This window comes from Ovis canadensis, chromosome 26 (assembly GCF_042477335.2).
Source record: "Ovis canadensis isolate MfBH-ARS-UI-01 breed Bighorn chromosome 26, ARS-UI_OviCan_v2, whole genome shotgun sequence".
Taxonomy (NCBI): domain Eukaryota; kingdom Metazoa; phylum Chordata; class Mammalia; order Artiodactyla; family Bovidae; genus Ovis; species Ovis canadensis.
The window spans coordinates 23,458,562-23,477,909 of NC_091270.1; the positions used below are offsets into that span (position 1 = coordinate 23,458,562).

The 19,348-nt window shown below is 39.7% G+C and overlaps 1 protein-coding gene across 1 annotated transcript in view; it reads right to left on the reverse strand.

Moving 5' to 3' along the window:
- Nucleotides 1-19,348, reverse strand: part of VEGFC (vascular endothelial growth factor C) — an 89,881-nt gene that overhangs the window by 19,329 nt on the left and 51,204 nt on the right. The window contains exons 2-3 of the mRNA XM_069573056.1: nt 11,632-11,845; nt 9,753-9,943 (exon numbers count right to left, since the gene is read on the reverse strand). Coding sequence (XP_069429157.1) covers nt 9,753-9,943; nt 11,632-11,845 — 405 coding nt within the window. The remainder of the gene's footprint in view (nt 1-9,752; nt 9,944-11,631; nt 11,846-19,348) is intronic.

Genomic DNA, 19,348 nt, shown 5'->3' on the forward strand with positions numbered 1-19,348 from the left:
CAACATGGCTTAAAGACTAATAACTGCAAAATCCAATAGAAAAACTACACAACGTTTAAACAAATCATCCTCCAAATGGGAAAGAGGAAAATTGAGGGTTTATTTTTAACCTTTCAACTGAGTATACTAACCATATGGCTAGGTGTCAAGAGGTTATGGAACTTAAGTTAGGTCTGGGAAGATAGCAGGTCCTTATTAGGACATCTGATATTGAATTCATTTTACATGTTTTTATACATAAAATGTACATACAGTAATACAGTTAAAATAAAAATGCCAATTCAGGAGTTTTAGAATTACTGAATAAAACTTGTGGACATGATCAGTACCTTAAGTTGGAAAGTGTTATGTCTAATAGATACATTAATTTTCTTCTGAAGGCAAATGTGATTCTTAAAGAAACTTCTGATAACTGTTATTTGTCTAGAGTTCTTTTCCCACATCTGGGAAAAACCTGATTTCCAACAACTGTTCTTGCCAAATACTACTTAGCTAAAGATTCAAAACAAATTGCGTTCCACTTGTTAAATACATATGAATGTAATAAATTACTCCTTCAGACTGCTAGTGTTCTGTTTAATTAATGGAAGAACTATCCCTGTCAGCAGTGCAAAATAATCCTTCTAAGTTTCATTCCACTGCTGCAGTTTACTTAGGATTAAGTGCCTTTTGCAGTGAAAGACAATTTTAGGAAACATTTACTTTAACTCCGACATATCTGTAGCAGTTTTGCTAATCTATATGTGTAATTTCCTTATAACAAAAAAATAGAATGGCTGTTTCTTTTTAAGATGGCAATATGGAATTTTAAATAATGTGGTTCTTGTACATGAGAATGAGGAAAGGAAGTTTAGCACCCAGACAGCCGCTTCTTCTGTCGGCATGAATGCATTGTTTCTTTGGTTCTAACTCTGAGATATCCACGGGAAACCCATGGATTTAGCAATTCTTTTTTCATTCCCATCTTCAGTGAAGCTGCTTAATGACAATACCAACATTTAAATAACTTTTTATCCAAATACTGGCTTGAAAGCAGATGCCTTCTGCTTCTGCCATCAAATAATTTACATTCCTCAAAATCTGCTTTGTACTTTTTGGTTATGTGTCTTAAACATACAACTTCTCATGAGAAAATACGCTTGAAGCATATGTTTAGGAACGAGGTCAAGAGGACATCCGAACTGTGTAACTTTTCAAAGTTGCTTAGATATTATTTGGGAAGGACTTTGAGGCAGTTGTTGTCGATTAGCTCACTCTGGAATGCTTAGTGCATGTGGTTTTACTTTGCAGCTCACGGCTGGCTTCCTCACACATGCTGATAACCTGCCCTTCGTGAAGCACCATAAAAATGCTCTATAAGTTTCTACTAAAAACTTGGGTTGTACATTACTTAAGGTACATTGTCCTTACAGTTTATATGATTCTAGTTGGTGATTTGGTGCCAAAAGATGTCTGGAATTCCTGTAACGAAACAAAAACTTTTTTTTTTTTTCCTTCAGAAAATATCAGTAAGAAACTTCCTTTTGTGTTTGGAAACAATCATCACATGCTCCCATTTATACTACTTGGAAAATAAAATAAAACAGATAATTATATTAGTAAAAACGTCAAAGACAGAAACAGTGCCTTTAGCAGTTTCATGTCTTACTCTCCTTGGTTTGTGAACATTCTTGATAGGCACCACCTAGTAGGTGCTTCACCACACTTGCTTAATTGAATTAAAATTAAAATTCTCCCTTTTCCTATTAAAAAAATCTGAGTGGATTCTTCAGGTTGGAGAAGGGCATGAAGTTACAAAACCATGGGACTATCATGACTGAATATTGGCCATCCCTCGGCATTGGTTTTCAATCTTCCCTCCTGATATGAGAATTCTCTAAGCAGTAACAACCACATCAAGGCTCCAAAAAACCATTCATCAATGTGAGGTTTCTTCCTAGACCTACAGCTGAAGTTCCAATCACTGCTGTAGGATTCTAAATTACATGCCCAATATTCCTCTGGTATCTCCACCTACTTACCACTCAGATGCTTCAAAATCAGCCTAGTTAAAACTCTACCTTTGACCTCAGATCTGTTCCTTTTTATCTAAGGAGCTATTCTATTCAGTGCCCAGGTTTACTGCGTACCAACTACTGCACTGTTATGCCCCATAGTGATAACCAAACACAGTCTTTGCTTTCTTAGGGTTTAGAGCACGGGAAGTAAAATGATCTGACTGGTAAGGTGATGATGCTATGTTGGACGAGCAACAAAGGCTGCTACTGAAGCATAGGAAAGGATGCTGTGAAGATGACATTTATGTCCAGGCTTGAGGATGAGCAGAAATTAGCTAGACAAGTGGGGATATGGAGTGGTGTGTAAGGAGATGTTTCAAACACAAAGACCAGTTTACCTACACATTTGCTGTATGCTGGCTCAGTGTCAATAAGCAATGTTACTGGAGAGTTTTGAGCAGTGTCAGATTTATCATTTAGAGAGAGGAAACACTGCTATAATGTGGGAAAAGGATTGAAGGGAAGTAGGAAGGGGGCTTTGACATCAGTTTGCAGCTGGTCCATGCATAATGGTCCTGGTAATGGATGGATATGGTCCAGACCAGGGTGAGGTCAGCAGATTAAAGGCACTGACGGGTCCCAGAGATGTTGGAAAGGTATAGGAATCACTGATTGGGCTTTTAGTGAAAGGAAGAAAAGTCGGATCAACCGACTAATAAAAGAATGGCATCATTTACTAAGACAGAGAATACTGAAGAAAGAAAAAGATTTATTGACTTATTTGTGAGGATGCTATTGGGGGCAGGGATAGGATGGGATCTGGTGTGTGAGGGATGGGATCTGGTGTGTCACAGACTGACTCTGACTGTCTGGGGGAAGCCCAGTCACGAGGTTGAGTAGGTTGTGGGGAAATCACGAGAGAAGTCAGAGGTGGAGATGAAGACTTAGGGGAGGGATCCCCAGAAAAGCAGAGAGAGAAGGTAAGGAGGGAGAGCATGTACAGTCAGAGGAGGGTGCCCGGGGCAGGACTCAGAAGACTAAGTGCCTCCTTACCAACTGACTTCAAATTTTTAATTGCAAACTCCTGAAAATCTTTTAAAAATTGAAGTACTAAAATGAAAAGTACCCCACTATTTATAGTTACACAGATAAAAATTGCTGCTTTGCAGATCAGAATTTATAAGAATTGTGAAAAGTGATTATTGTAAGTATCAAGTCTATTGAAAAGGATCCAAACAAAATGGGAAAACAACATAAACCAACAACAATAAACCAGACAGACTTCAAAAATGGTGCAGCAAATTCCAATTGTTTTTCTTGAGAGCAGATAATAGGGAGGAAGCAGGTAAAATGAATAGTAGCAACGTCATAAATGTATTATAAAATAATCCTAAATTCTGTGAAGTCTTGAGGTGAAAGAAGGTGAAATACAGCCAGAACTATTTCCGTATGATACAAAGTAGACTTAATTTTCTTCCAGGAAAAATATACCATGTTTGATGTTTAAGTACTGAGGCTACTGGATCAAATTCTGTTTTACTTACACATAGCACTTAAACTGGAGAAGACAATGGCACCCCACTCCAGTGTTCTTGCCTGGAAAATCCCATGGACAGAGGAGCCTGATGGGTTGCTGTCTATGGGGTCACACAGAGTTGGACACGACTGAAGCGACTTAGCAGCAGCAGCAACACTTAAACTTAGCACTAAATGCTCTTAGCCCTGGAGACTGAGAATTTCTGAAGCCTAAACCCCTTTAAGGCCTCCAACGTGGCAGAGCAGTTTGTATGCTGTGTAATACTTATCTGTACATAAATACTTTCACTCTGATACCAATTAGGTGAATATGTGACCTAATTGGACCAGTGACCTAATTAGAGAATAAATATGCAGTGGTCACAGAAAACTACTAGTGGTTTGTTGAAGACTAAATATATTTGTTTTGCTTACTAACAGAGAACTGATTTTCTGTTTCCCAAATTCAGACTTTTACCTAAGGGACTCCAACTTGGCACACATGTAAACACATATTTAGTAAGCTGATAGTAACAGAAATAGAATGTTGACTCTTGCTTGTATTAAATATAAGTGAGAAAAAAAAAGGAAAAACTTCTTTCCAATTTGTTAAAGAAATGGATCTTTTTAAAAGATGGAGCTGCAATTTATAAAAGAATCACTTAAAAATCACACAAGTGAGTTAATCAACTGTTTTTAATATCATTAAACATTAAGAAAGTGTTTTAAAGTCTGATTGAATACTTAAGGATTAAGGGTCAGAGAACCACCTCCTTGAAACTGTAGGGCAAATGCTGTGGATGTGTCTGTATTTTCATCTTTTTTCTGGTGAGAGGGTCCACGGTTTTGGGGGTCCTATAAGGGGGTGTGCACTCCCTCTGTGGTGGGCACCTGGATGATCAGTGCTGAGGATGTGTCTGTATTTTCACCTTTTTTCTGGTGAGAGGGTCCATGGTTTCGGGGGTCCTATAAGGGGGTGTGCACTCCCTCTGTGGTGGGCACCTGGATGATCAGTGCTGAGGATGTGTCTGTATTTTCACCTTTTTTCTGGTGAGAGGGTCCATGGATTCGGGGGTCCTATAAGGGGGTGTGCACTCCCTCTGTGGTGGGCACCTGGATGATCAGTGCTGAGGATGTGTCTGTATTTTCACCTTTTTTCTGGTGAGAGGGTCCATGGTTTCGGGGGTCCTATAAGGGGGTGTGCACTCCCTCTGTGGTGGGCACCTGGATGATCAGTGCTGAGGATGTGTCTGTATTTTCACCTTTTTTCTGGTGAGAGGGTCCATGGTTTCGGGGGTCCTATAAGGGGGTGTGCACTCCCTCTGTGGTGGGCACCTGGATGATCAGTGCTGAGGATGTGTCTGTATTTTCACCTTTTTTCTGGTGAGAGGGTCCATGGATTCGGGGGTCCTATAAGGGGGTGTGCACTCCCTCTGTGGTGGGCACCTGGATGATCAGTGCTGAGGATGTGTCTGTATTTTCACCTTTTTTCTGGTGAGAGGGTCCATGGTTTCGGGGGTCCTATAAGGGGGTGTGCACTCCCTCTGTGGTGGGCACCTGGATGATCAGTGCTGAGGATGTGTCTGTATTTTCACCTTTTTTCTGGTGAGAGGGTCCATGGTTTCGGGGGTCCTATAAGGGGGTGTGCACTCCCTCTGTGGTGGGCACCTGGATGATCAGTGCTGAGGATGTGTCTGTATTTTCACCTTTTTTCTGGTGAGAGGGTCCATGGTTTCGGGGGGTCCTATAAGGGGGTGGGCACTCCCTCTGTGGTGGGCACCTGGATGATCAGTGCTGAGGATGTGTCTGTATTTTCACCTTTTTTCTGGTGAGAGGGTCCATGGTTTCGGGGGTCCTATAAGGGGGTGGGCACTCCCTCTGTGGTGGGCACCTGGATGATCAGTGCTGAGGATGTGTCTGTATTTTCACCTTTTTTCTGGTGAGAGGGTCCATGGTTTCGGGGGGTCCTATAAGGGGGTGTGCACTCCCTCTGTGGTGGGCACCTGGATGATCAGTGCTGAGGATGTGTCTGTATTTTCACCTTTTTTCTGGTGAGAGGGTCCATGGATTCGGGGGTCCTATAAGGGGGTGTGCACTCCCTCTGTGGTGGGCACCTGGATGATCAGTGCTGAGGATGTGTCTGTATTTTCACCTTTTTTCTGGTGAGAGGGTCCATGGTTTCGGGGGTCCTATAAGGGGGTGTGCACTCCCTCTGTGGTGGGCACCTGGATGATCAGTGCTGAGGATGTGTCTGTATTTTCACCTTTTTTCTGGTGAGAGGGTCCATGGTTTCGGGGGGTCCTATAAGGGGGTGGGCACTCCCTCTGTGGTGGGCACCTGGATGATCAGTGCTGAGGATGTGTCTGTATTTTCACCTTTTTTCTGGTGAGAGGGTCCATGGTTTCGGGGGGTCCTATAAGGGGGTGTGCACTCCCTCTGTGGTGGGCACCTGGATGATCAGTGCTGAGGATGTGTCTGTATTTTCACCTTTTTTCTGGTGAGAGGGTCCATGGTTTCGGGGGGTCCTATAAGGGGGTGGGCACTCCCTCTGTGGTGGGCACCTGGATGATCAGTGCTGAGGATGTGTCTGTATTTTCACCTTTTTTCTGGTGAGAGGGTCCATGGTTTCGGGGGTCCTATAAGGGGGTGTGCACTCCCTCTGTGGTGGGCACCTGGATGATCAGTGCTGAGGATGTGTCTGTATTTTCACCTTTTTTCTGGTGAGAGGGTCCATGGTTTCGGGGGGTCCTATAAGGGGGTGGGCACTCCCTCTGTGGTGGGCACCTGGATGATCAGTGCTGAGGATGTGTCTGTATTTTCACCTTTTTTCTGGTGAGAGGGTCCATGGTTTCGGGGGGTCCTATAAGGGGGTGGGCACTCCCTCTGTGGTGGGCACCTGGATGATCAGTGCTGAGGATGTGTCTGTATTTTCACCTTTTTTCTGGTGAGAGGGTCCATGGTTTCGGGGGGTCCTATAAGGGGGTGTGCACTCCCTCTGTGGTGGGCACCTGGATGATCAGTGCTGAGGATGTGTCTGTATTTTCACCTTTTTTCTGGTGAGAGGGTCCATGGTTTCGGGGGGTCCTATAAGGGGGTGGGCACTCCCTCTGTGGTGGGCACCTGGATGATCAGTGCATGAAACAGATCTGTTCTTCCCTTTGTGGAGGTGACAGGCATGAGTCAAATAATAACGACCCTATATTATACACTAAATGATTATAAGGTATAGTTGTTGTTTTGAAAGAAAAGTATTAGAAACCACAAAGAATTTTTAAGAATACTGAGTGTAAACCAGTCAAAAAAATCTCGCCCAGGACTTCTGGAGCCACGCGATACTTGAGGTCTGAGGAGCTGGATCTTGGCGAGAGGAGACTAGAAGGCCAGGACGCCTCAGAGGTGAGTGCAAAGGTCTGGGCCGGAGGAGGAACTGAAGGAAGCTGAGAACACGCGGACTAGAAAGAGGGAGGTCAAGGGCGAGTCGTGTTAAAGGATGTGGTGGAGGAAGGCAGAGGCAGTGATGGAGAATTTGGTTTTATTCTAGGAGCAACTGGGAATCGCTGAAGGCCTCTTACTCTGGAAACCGATAGCATCAGTCTTACATGTTTGAAAATATCCCTGGGGGCGATGTAGAGGATGGATAGGAAGCAGGGACCGGGAAGCTGGGAGAGCAAGGGGGATGGTGTTTCCTAAGTCGGAAAGTGCATCAGAAGTGCCTTGGATGACAGACATGGTGCTGGGCATGGGGATTCGAGACACTTAGGGGACAAAGCTAACAAATTAACATCTGATTTGGTGACAGTCCCATCAGAGACAATTTCCATCTTTCTGACTAGAGATGACGTCATGCAGTGAGAGGGAAAACTAGAAGACCAGGTGCTTTTTATGGTGCTGTTGTTGTTTGGGGTTAGTTTGATGTTGCAGAGAAAAAGCGTGATTGAGGAACTTTACACAAAACGTTGGGCATCGGTATCTAAAGAAGATATATTCTGAATCATTTAATGTAAATATTAAAGTAATCATTAATGTTACTCTATAAAGCTTGAGACGTTGTAAAACCAGATTCTTTTAAAACACTGTTTCTAATTAACACATAGTAGAAGAATTTGTGGGGGATTAGTAATGAAACAATAACATAGAACAACAGACCGGTTCCAAATGGGGAAAGGAGTACGTCAAGATTGTATATTGTCACCCTGCTTATTTAACTTATATGCAGAGTACATCATGAGAAATGCTGGGCTGGAAGAAGCACAAGCTGGAATCAAGACTGCCGGGAGAAATATCAATAACCTCAGATATGCAGATGATACCACCCTTATGGCAGAAAGTAAAGAGGAACTAAAAAGCCTCTTGATGAAAGTGAAAGAGGAGAGTGAAAAGTTGGTTTAAAGCTCAATATTCAGAAAATTAAGATCATGGCATCTGGTCCCATCACTTCCTGGCAAATAGATGAGGAAACAATGGAAACAGTGACAGGTTTCATTTTCTTGGGCTGCAAAGTCACTGCAGATGGTGACTGCAGCCATGAAGTTAAAAGACACTTCCTCCTTGGAAGAAAAGCTATGACCAACCTAGACAGTATATTAAAAAAGCAGAGGCAGTTCTTTGCTAACAAAGGTCCGTCTAGTTAAAGCTATGGTTTTTCCAGTAGTCATGTATGGATGTGAGAGTTGGACTATAAAGAAAGCTGAGTGCCAAAGTATTGATGGTCTTGAACTGTTGTGTTGGAGAAGACTCTTGAGAGTCCTTTGGACTGCAAGGAGAACCAACCAATCCATCCTAAAGGAAATCAGTCCTGAATATTCATTGGAAGGACTGATGCTGAAGCTGAAACTCCAATACTTTGGCCACCTGATGTGAAGAACTGACTCATTGGAAAAGACTCTGATGCTGGGAAAGATTGAAGGTGGGAGGAGAAGGGGACGACAGAGGATGAGATAGTTAGATGGCATCACCGACTCAATGGACATGAGTTTAAGTAAGCTTCAGGAGTTGGTGATGGACAGGGAGGCCTGGCATGCTGTAGTCCATGGGGTCGCAAAGAGTTGGACATGATTGAGTGACTGAACTGAACTGAGTAATGAAAAATATCTTTGGATGTTGTCAACTGTTAACTTATTTTCACGAAGTAAATAAATGAACTATTGAAAAAACAGTAATTTTCAGAAAAGAACAACAAAATTCCAATACTACAACGGCTGCCATTCAAATCTATATGATATAAGCACTTAAAAAATAAAATTTCATCAACTAATTCTAATAAGGCAGTTCTAAAATGATAAATTATGAGCTCTTAATAGATACATTTGTTTTACTTGGTAAAACAATTCTTTAAAAATCTATCATTTGAGTGTATTGCATATCATCCTAATTTTAAAAGAGACATAGCCCTTTATTCTTTGGAAAACTCAACTGGTATATCTAGGCCTTAAAAAAAATCAATGCAAGGTGATATTTCATTTAAACGAAGCACCACAGTAATAAACAATATTGTCTAGAATGCACATCACACCACTTGACTGAAATATTTTAAAATATACACAACTAAAGGTATTCAAAAAATGTTTTTTACAATAATTCCTAAATCCCTCATGTTTATTTTCTGTAACTTTAAAAAAGTCAACATTATTTTTTTTATCAGACTCAGAAGACCAAAATTCCTTTTAAATAAGAGTTTAAGTTGAATATAAAAACAGCATTATTTTTAATCTTAATATCTTTTAAAAATCAATACTACCTTTTGGAGAATATGATACTGTCATTAAGTTTTTCCATTTGATTTTTAAAAAGTGGCTTTGATGCCACTATATAAACAGAGTTCATAAAGTATCAGTTACTTTTTTGGTGATAGTCTCATCAAAAACACAACTATTGAAAAATTAACTTCATTCCTCACAGACAATAGAAGCAGCTCTGAATTGAGCTAATCTACTTAAAAAATCTTTTTCTTTTGATGTGGACCATTTTTAAAGTCTATATTGAGTTTGCTACAATATTGCTTCTTTTTTTTTATGATTTAGTGTTTTGGCTCCAAGGCATGTAGGGTGTTCACTCCTCAACCAGGGACAGAACCCGGAACCAGGGACAGAACCCGTGCGCCCCGCCCCCCCCCATATTGGAAGGCGGAGTCCCAACCACTGGACTTCTGGGAAGTCCCGAGCCAAGCTCCTTGAAAGGGGGCCGGGGTGGGGCGGGGGGGAAGCCGGGCCGCGGAGGGCCGTGCCGGAGCCGCACACCTACCGTCTTGCTGAGGTAACTTGTGCTGGTGTTCATGCACTGTTGCCCCTCGCTGTTGCAGCAGCCCCCACATCTGTAGACGGACACACATGGAGGTTTAAAGAAGGTGTTTGTGGCTGCTCCAAACTCCTTCCCCACATCTATACACACCTCCCGTGGCATGCATTGAGTCTTTCTCCACTCATTATCAATACCTGTCGGGTCACAGGGAAGGCCGTAAGTTACACAGATGCCAAGGTGGAAAAACCCACAGCAGTTGGAAGTCACTCACAATGGATTGCAGAGTTAAGATTTAGATGTAATACTTTAAAGAAATAGTTGACGGGATCCTACATTGCCCTGTGAGCTGGAATAGGATATGGTCTTTAACAGAGCAGCTAAAGGTATTTTCTATTAAAAACAAAACAAAACAAAACAAAACAACTAATGTCTAGTACCATGTAACAAGCTACATTAGTGTTATGCTTCCTTACAATTAGAATAGATTCTGCAGTACAAATAGAGCAGATTCTACAAGACAATTAGAGTAGATTCTACAGTACTTTACTTGTCCATGTGTGCTCAGTCATGTCGGACTCTTTGTGAATCCATGGACTTAGCCTCCAGGCTCCTCTGTCCATGGGTTTTTTTCCAGGCAAGAATACTGGAGTGGGTTGCCATTTCCTCCTCCAGGGATCCTCCCAACTCAGGGATTGAATCCTTGTCTCTTGACTCCTGCACTGGCAGGCGGATTCTTTACCACTGGGTCACCTGGGAGATCCCTGAAAATTTAACATAGATGCTTATAAAACCCATGGAGATAGAATCATGCTCATTTGCTATTATATGTAGTATTTTTAATGTTGCAATGCAAATATAAACAACATGTTTAATTTTTCTTTTTAAACTGAGTTGTGAATGAGATGATGGCTTTGGTTAGGGAAACTCATTTTTAGGATGGTGTCTTAGTGATAGCTACTTGAAATGAGAAGGTATTTTCTAGCAACTGGGACATGTATCCTGAACAAAGTTTTTTTTCAGGAAAGTAAAAACTTCCTATTCCTTGCATGCTTTCTCTTGGAATTCTGTTTCCAGTGAGTTGGTGTTTTACCTATGGCACTGTTGCCTCTTTAAAGACCGCATTACAGATGATGTACTTCTTAAATGTTCTAGTTTACTTTTCTCCTATTTCCCCTAAAATAAAGTTTCTAGAAAAAAAAAAGATATAAACTGCGGGTTATTCAGTCATGAAGCCATTTTGTTTGTTTGCTTTTGTTCTCAAAATAATTTGTAATCTCGAACGTTTATAGCAGTTAATATCTAACAACTGAAAGGAATTATTTGTTAAGTAGTCCCAGGGGGTCTATGCCACTTTGTGCAACACAATAATTTTTTGTGACTGCTGCTTAGAGATCTCTCACTAACTTTACCAAAGTCCAGCTCTCAAGTTAAGTTCCATCTAAAGCAACAAGAAACAAACAGCAGTCGACAAGATGATTTTGGATGATGTAGAAAGTAAACATTTCTATATCCAAAGCAAAAGAAAAGTTATGTGCAGTTATTTTTTGTGATATAGAATGTTTAAGTGATTGAAGTGTTACGGTGTATAAAATTTGTTTGTACGTTTTAAAATTTTTCTGATGGGGTATCATCTCAAGTTAAAAAAAAATTACAGTGTGCTGATATACATGCACCTGTCTTTATTTTTCAAGAAACCACTTTAACCACTCACAGTGAAATCTTAAAATTCTGTATTTGGAAAATAATTCTTTACTTTCTGTTTTACTTTTGGCCTTAAAGGTATTCAGTAGTATTACAAATGCTGAAATTAAAGGATCAGAATGGCAATTTGCACTGGGTTGACATATGAAGCTTATTATATATTTTCTTTTGCCATACTTACTTCTTAAGATCTCTGTATTATAATGTGCTGCAGCAAATTTTAGAGTTTCTCCTGTCCTTGTGTTGGTGTTAGCCTGTTCTTTACTATGTTGCCAGCCTCCTTTCCTTAACTGACACTTGTACATTTTCCAATATTCGGGGTAGAGCACAGTCATGAGTTCATCCACACTGGACACTGACCGCAGCTGCTCCTCCATTTCTTTGCCTGCATAAGCCTGTGGAAGAAGAATGCAACATAGTACTTCTCAGATTAAGGAAGCAGATGCACTAGAAAACCTTCAGGCTTGTTTGATATATATATGTATATGTGCATATATATATATATATATATAGATAATGCATGCTAGATTTCTATTAAAATATTATTTATTTTCCCCAAATTGCTTAACTTTTCTTGGTAAAATTACATTCATCTTTTAATTTGAATCAATAACACAATTTAAATTAAATTAAATATCACAATTAAAATATAAAATACACATTTGGTCATTAGGATAGAAAATTTTGAGACAAAATTTTAAAAATAATTTCTAAAGTAGCTTATTTTATTTATCATTGTTTTACAAAGTTGATGAACGTGCAAATTTAAAAGTTATCTAAGCTTCTGCTGCTGCTGCTGCTAAGTCGCTTCAGTGGTGTCCGACTCTGTGCGACCCCATAGACGGCAGCCCACCAGGCTCCCCCATCCCTGGGATTCTCCAGGCAAGAACACTGGAGTGGGTTGCCATTTCCTTCTCCAGTGCATGTAAGTGAAAAGTCAAAGTGAAGTTGCTCAGTTGTGCCCGACTTTGCGACCCTATAGACTGCAGCCTACCAGGCTCCTCCATCCATGGGATTTTTCAGGCAAGAGTACTGGAGAGGGTTGCCGTTGCCTTCTCCGAAGCTTCTATTACCCTCCAACATAAATAAGATTAGGTAAAAATCCAGTCTATGATAATTCTTTGTTTCACTTTTAGTTATTAACATTAATAAAATATAATTAAGCAGGATGCTTGAAATTAGGAATTTTAGTTTATGAAAACTATTTTAGAACAAAAGATCCCATAGATTTTAATAACAGAATCACAATAAGGTTTACATTTTGGCAGAACCTTCCAGTATTTCCAAAAAGTCTGATCATCAAGATTTATTCTGCCAGTAAAAAGACATGCTACAATAGCTCAGAGAACATGAATTCTGCTAATTAGTTAATGGTCTATATTGGTGTATTCAGTTAAGTAGAACATTCCAAGTTATGTTCAAGTCATTACCATATCTAAGAAAAAATACATTTTTTTTTCTAAATTATACCTTGAAACTATGGAAAATGGGACATTGTTTAACTTTATATGCAAAGTGAAATACTTTATTAAATATTTATTTTTATATTGCCATGATTATCCCATCTTAAGTCTAACTATATAATTAAATACTTTGGGCATTAAGTCTCAAAGTTAAGCTCCAGTGGAATCAATCTGAGAGGTGTTAAAAATGGAGCTACTTGCTGCCCATCTCCCCTGCCAGGTATCTTGCATGACATCAGGGTCTACATTCCAACGATTTACAGATTTCCCTTTCTAATTTCTGAAGTACAAAATTAATTTATTTGCTTTAAAAATCAAAATACAGTTAAATTGAAAGTGTTTCTACCACACTCCAAATCATTCTGATGTAGGTGATTTTTGTACTACATTCTGAGAAACATAATCTAAGATAGTTTTCTTACATTATCACAGAGGCTCCTAGGCAGCAGCTTATGAAACAGGTTCCTTCCTATTAGATAATAAAACTGGCCGTGCAGTTCAGTACTTCCCCCTTCCTCACTGTTGTGTGAATTGAGCATATGGATTCATCTCTTCAAGCCTGGTATTGATAGTAATCCATGGCTTTCTCAAAGATTACAGGATGATACACCAGGCAGTTATACAAAATACAACTCTACTGAATAGATCAAGAGTCAGGTGGACAGGAGACCTTAGCTTACACAAAAGTGACAAAGTATCCTCTCACAGTCTCCCAATTAAATGCGTATGAAATATCTTTCTCAGGAAAATGTCACATGAGACACAAGATTCAAGAATCATCAACATCTCAGAATCTTAAAGGATTACTACCGAAGAGAAGACTCTCCTGGTGGCTCAGATGGTAAAGCGTCTGTCTACAATGCGGCAGACCTGGGCTCGATCCTTGGGTTGGGAAGATCCCCTGGAGAAGGAAATAGCAATCCACTCCAGGACTATTGCCTGGAAAATCCCATGGACAGAGGAGCCTGGTAGGCTACAGTCCATAGGGTCACAAAGAGTCGGACACGACTGAGTGGCTTCACTTTCACTGAAGAGAAAGATGGTAAAATACATGGGTGTATCTGTGTCACTGCCACCTGGAGGAACATGTCATGGGTGGGGTTCTGTTTGCCTGTTTGCATGACTAGCCCTTGAACACCCAGAGTAATGTGAGACTGTGTGACTGGTGGGTCCCTGGGCCCTGGGGTACTTTCCCCCATGACTCAGCTGGAATCAAAGCCAGGTTGTGACCTAACCTGATCACTTGAGTCTCACAAGAAACAGGCAGGAATGTTCTCTTTACCAAAAGGAGCTGCAATACAATACCAACATTGTGTGACACGGTGAAAGGTACACACCAAACTATTGCTTGAGAAGGATGTTGGTGAAGTGGGCTTTCAATTAAGTATTATGTGAAGTTTCATGGCAAATCACTTTTGTACTTTAAAATTTAAAAAGGAAAATAACTCTAAAAATAATTACATCTGTAAGAGAAAATAACTGATTACCCAATACAGAAACAGAAGAAAACATAAGCATGTAAACTCACAACAGAGAAAATGCAGTATAAAAAATGAAAAAGATACTAGAAAATAAAAGTTACCCTATTTATACTCTTAGATTGAAAAAAGGCCTTTCTAGAAGTGAATAGGAAAACAAAATGTAAACTATTTTTATGGTAGAAAATGCTGTAAAAAAAAGACAGATGATAAAGTAGAAAAATCATTGGCAATACACATGACAGATAGAAAAGGGCTAATATTCTTAAAATATTATATGAACATATTAAGAAAATATAAGCAGACACTTCAAAAGAAAAATGCACAAAGTACTTGAACTGCATATTCACAGAGAGTAAATACAATTCATTGTACTTGGTGACAGCAGAAATGAAGGAAACTAGCATCCCTTTCAGTCCTGGTGAGAGTATAAATTTGTATAGCTATTCAAGGAAAATGTGCTATTTCAACTTAAAAGGCCTTTAAAACAAGCTCCATTTTAGACAGCAAATGCACTTTGGAATTAAATTCCCTATCTAACAGGAGTGATAATACAATTATGCCAGAAATATGTACATATTTATCATGAGGCTGTCTATGATAGTGAATATAAAAAACAGCTTTACATACAATAATTAGGAATTGATTAACATACAATACAAAAAGAAACTAGCACAGAAAGTAATGTCACTATAAACTGATGATATGAATATGTAATCTAGATGTGAAGAGAGGCTCATAATACAGTCTATGAAAATGGAGAAAACACAGCTTATATATAATATACCCCTATACACATTGTTCATATATGTACATATATGTACAATTTTTATTTCAGAAAACAATATATCTAGACAGATTGCATGCATGTGTGTATGTGTTCTCAAGAGTAAAATATATGTGGCAAAAAAGTTATCTTCTTCAAGTTGTACGATTAAGTTAATTATTATGTTCTTTATATATTTCTATGGCTTCCCAGATGGCTCAGTGATAAAGAATATGCCTGCAATGCAAGAGACATGAGTTCAATCCCTGGGTCGGGAAGATTCCCTGAAGCAGAAAATGACAATCCACTCCAGTATTCTTGCTTGGGAAATCTCATGGTCAGAGGAGTCTGGGGGCTAGAGTCTGTGGGGTCACAAAGAGTCAGACATGATTTAGGGACTAAACAACAACAAAAATATTTCTATATCTTAAAATTTAAATTTTAAATGGAAACCTTTATTATCTGAATAAAAATGTAACAGTAATCATCTCTAAGCATGTTGTAAGACTATAGTATTTGCTCTCATTTCAGCCTTTCATTTATTTCACTCTTCTTATAGCTGCACAGACTATGCCTTTGATATACTATTTGATTTAAAACAAATCCACTTTTGGGACTAGAGCCCCTTAATAAATAATATAACTTTATAAGATCAAAAAACCATTGGCAAAAGCAGAAGCTATCACAGGCAAATGTTATAAAAAAGCTTGAAGCTGAGTAATTTACTTACTTATTCCCACTAGATTTTAGTTACCATATTTGCAAGGAAGAAAAATAAGCTGTAGTATCAAAAGATCCAGGTATTCATGTTGGCTGCAGACCTTTTTTTATTGTAAGTTAAAAAATAATTATATATATATATATATATAGTTAATTGATGACTGATTCACAATGTTGGTTTGCTTTCTGTCATACATCAACATAAGTTAACCATAGGTGTACATATGTCCCTTCCTTCTTGAATCTCCCTCCCACCTCCTGCCCTTTCCTACCTCTCTGGGCTATTACAGAGCCCCAGTTTGAGTTCCCTGAGTCATAGAGTAAATTTCCATTGGCTACCTCTTTACATATGTTAGTATATGCCTCCATGCTGCTCTCTCCATTCAGCTTACTCTCCCCTGCCTCTCCCCTACCACTGCCCATCAGTCAGTTCCCTATGTCTGCATCTCCGCTGCTGTTCTGCAAATAGGTTCATCAGTACCATCTTTCTAGATTTCATATATATGCATTAATATATGGTATTTGTTTTTCTGACTTACTTCATTCTGTATAATAGGTTCTAGGTTCATCCACCTCATTAGAACTGCCTCAAATGTGTTCCTTTTTTTGGCTGAGTAGTATTCCACTGTGTATATGTAACACAGCTTCTTTATCCAGTCATCTGTCAGTGAACATTTAGGTTGCTTTCATGTCCTAGCTATTATAAATAGTGCTGTAATGAACACTGGGGTACATGTATCTTTTTCAGTTTTGGTTTCTTCAGGGTATATGCCTAGAAGTGGTATTGCTGGGTCATACAGTGGTTTTATTCTTAGTTTTTTTTTTTTAAAGAATCTCCATACTGTTTTCCATAGTGACTATATAAATTTACATTCACACCAACAGTGCAAGAGCATTCCCTTTTCTCCATACCCTCTCCAGAATTTATTGTTTGTGGATTTTTTGATGATGGCCATTCGAACCAGTGTGAAGTGATATTTCATTGTAGTTTTGATTTGCTTTTCTCTAATAATGAGTGACTCAGATCATGAGCTCCTTATTGCCAAATTCAGAATTAAATTGAAGAAAGTAGGGAAAACCACTAGACCATTCAGGTATGACCTAAATCAAATCCCTTATGATTATACAGTGGAAGTGAGAAATAGATTTAAGGGACTAGATCTCATAGATAGAGTGCCTGATGAACTATGGACTGAGGTTGGTGACGCAGTACAGGAGACAGGGATCAAGACCATGCACATGGAAAAGAAATGCAAAAAAGCAAAATGGCTGTCTAGGAAGGCCTTACAAATAGCTGTGAAAAGAAGAGAAGCAAAAAGCAAAGGAGAAACGGAAAGATATAAGCATCTGAAGGCAGAGTTCCAAAGAATAGCAAGAAAAGATAAGAAAGCCTTCCTCAGCGATCAGTGCAAAGAAATAGAGGAAAAGAACAGAATGGGAAAGACTAGAGATCTCTTCAAAAAAATTAGAGATACCAAGGGAACATTTCATGCAAAGATGGGCTTGATAAAGGGCAGAAATGGTATGGACCTAACAGAAGCAGAAGATATTAAGAAGAGGTGGTAAGAATACACAGAAGAACTTTACAAAAAAGATCTTCACAACCAAGATAATCACGATAGTGTGATCACTCATCTAGAGCCAGACATCCTGGAATATGAAGTCAAGTGGGTCTTTGAAAGCATCACTAGGAACAAAGCTAGTGGAGGTGATGGAATTCCAGTTGAGCTATTTCAAATCCTGGAAGATGATGCTGTGAAAGTGCTGCACTCAATATGCCAGCAAATCTGGAAAACTCAGCAGTGGCCATAGGACTGGAAAAGGTCAGTTTTCATTCCAATCTCAAAGAAAGGCAATGCCAAAGAATGCTCAAACTACCGCACAATTGCACTTATCTCACATGCTAGTAAAGTAATGCTCAAAATTCTCCAAGCCAGGCTTCAGCAATATATGAACTGTGAACTTCCAGATGTTCAAACTGGTTTTAGAAAAGGCAGAGGAACCAGAGATCAAATTGCCAACATCCGCTGGATCATCGAAAAAGCAAGAGAGTTCCAGAAAAACATCTATTTCTGCTTTATTGACTATGCCAAAGCCTTTGACTATGTGGATCACAACAAACTGTGGAAAATTCTGAAAGAGATGGGAATACCAGACCACCTGACCTGCCTCTTGAGATACCTATATGCAGATCAGGAAGCAACAGTTAGAACTGGACATGGAACAACAGACTGGTTCCAAATAGGAAAAGGAGTACATCAAGGCTGTACATTGTCACCCTGCTTAATTAACTTATATGCAGAGTACATAATGAGAAACGGTGGACTGGAAGAAGCACAAGCTGGAATCAAGATCGCCAGGAGAAATATCAATAACCTCAGATATGCAGATGACACCACCCTTATGGCAGAAAGTGAAGAGGAACTAAAAGCTTCTTGATGAAAGTGAAAGAGGCGAGTGAAAAAGTTGGCTTAAAGTTCAACGTTCAGAAAACGAAGATCATGGCATCTGGTCCCATCACTTCATGGCAAATAGATGGGGAAACAGTGGAAACAGTGTTAGACTTTATTTTGGGGGCTCCAAAATCACTGCAGATGGTGATTGCAGCCATGAAATTAAAAGACGCTTACTCCTTGGAAGAAAAGTTATGACCAACCTAGATAGCATATTGAAAAGCAGAGACATTACTTTGCCAACAAAGGTCCATCTAGTCAAGGCTATGGTTTTTCCAGTAGTCATGTATGGATGCGAAAGTTGGACTGTGAAGAAGGCTGAGTGCCGAAGAATTGATGCTTTTGAACTGTGGTGTTGGAGAAGACTCTTGAGAGTCCCTTGGACTGCAAGGAGATCCAACCAGTCCATTCTAGAGGAGATCAGCCCTGGGTGTTCTCTGGAGGGAATGATGCTGAAGCTGAAACTCCAGTACTTTGGCCACCTCATGTGAAGAGTTGACTCATTGGAAAAGACTGTGATGCTGGGAGGGATTGGGGGCAGGAGGAGAAGGGGAAGACAGAGGATGAGATGGCTGGATGGCATCACTGACTCAATGGACGTGAGTCTGAGTGAGCTCTGGGAGTTGGTGATGGACAGGGAGGCCTGGCGTGCTTCGATTCACGGGGTTGCAAAGAGTCGGACACGACTGAGCGACTGAACTGAACTGAGTAATGAGTGATGTTGATCATTTCTTCATGTGCTTATTAGCCATCTATCTGTTTTCTTTGGTGAAATGTCTGTTTAGGTCTTTTGCCAACTTTCTGATTGGGTTGCTTGTTTTTCATTATTGAGTTGTATGAACTGCTTGTATATTTTGGAAATTAATTCTTTGTCAGTTGTTTCATTTACTATTCTTTTCTCCCATTCTGAGGGTAGTCTTTTCACCTTGTTTACATTTTCCTTTTCTTTTCAAAAGCTTTTAAATTTAATTAGGTCCCACTTACTTTTTTTTTGTTTTTATTTACATTACTCTAGGAT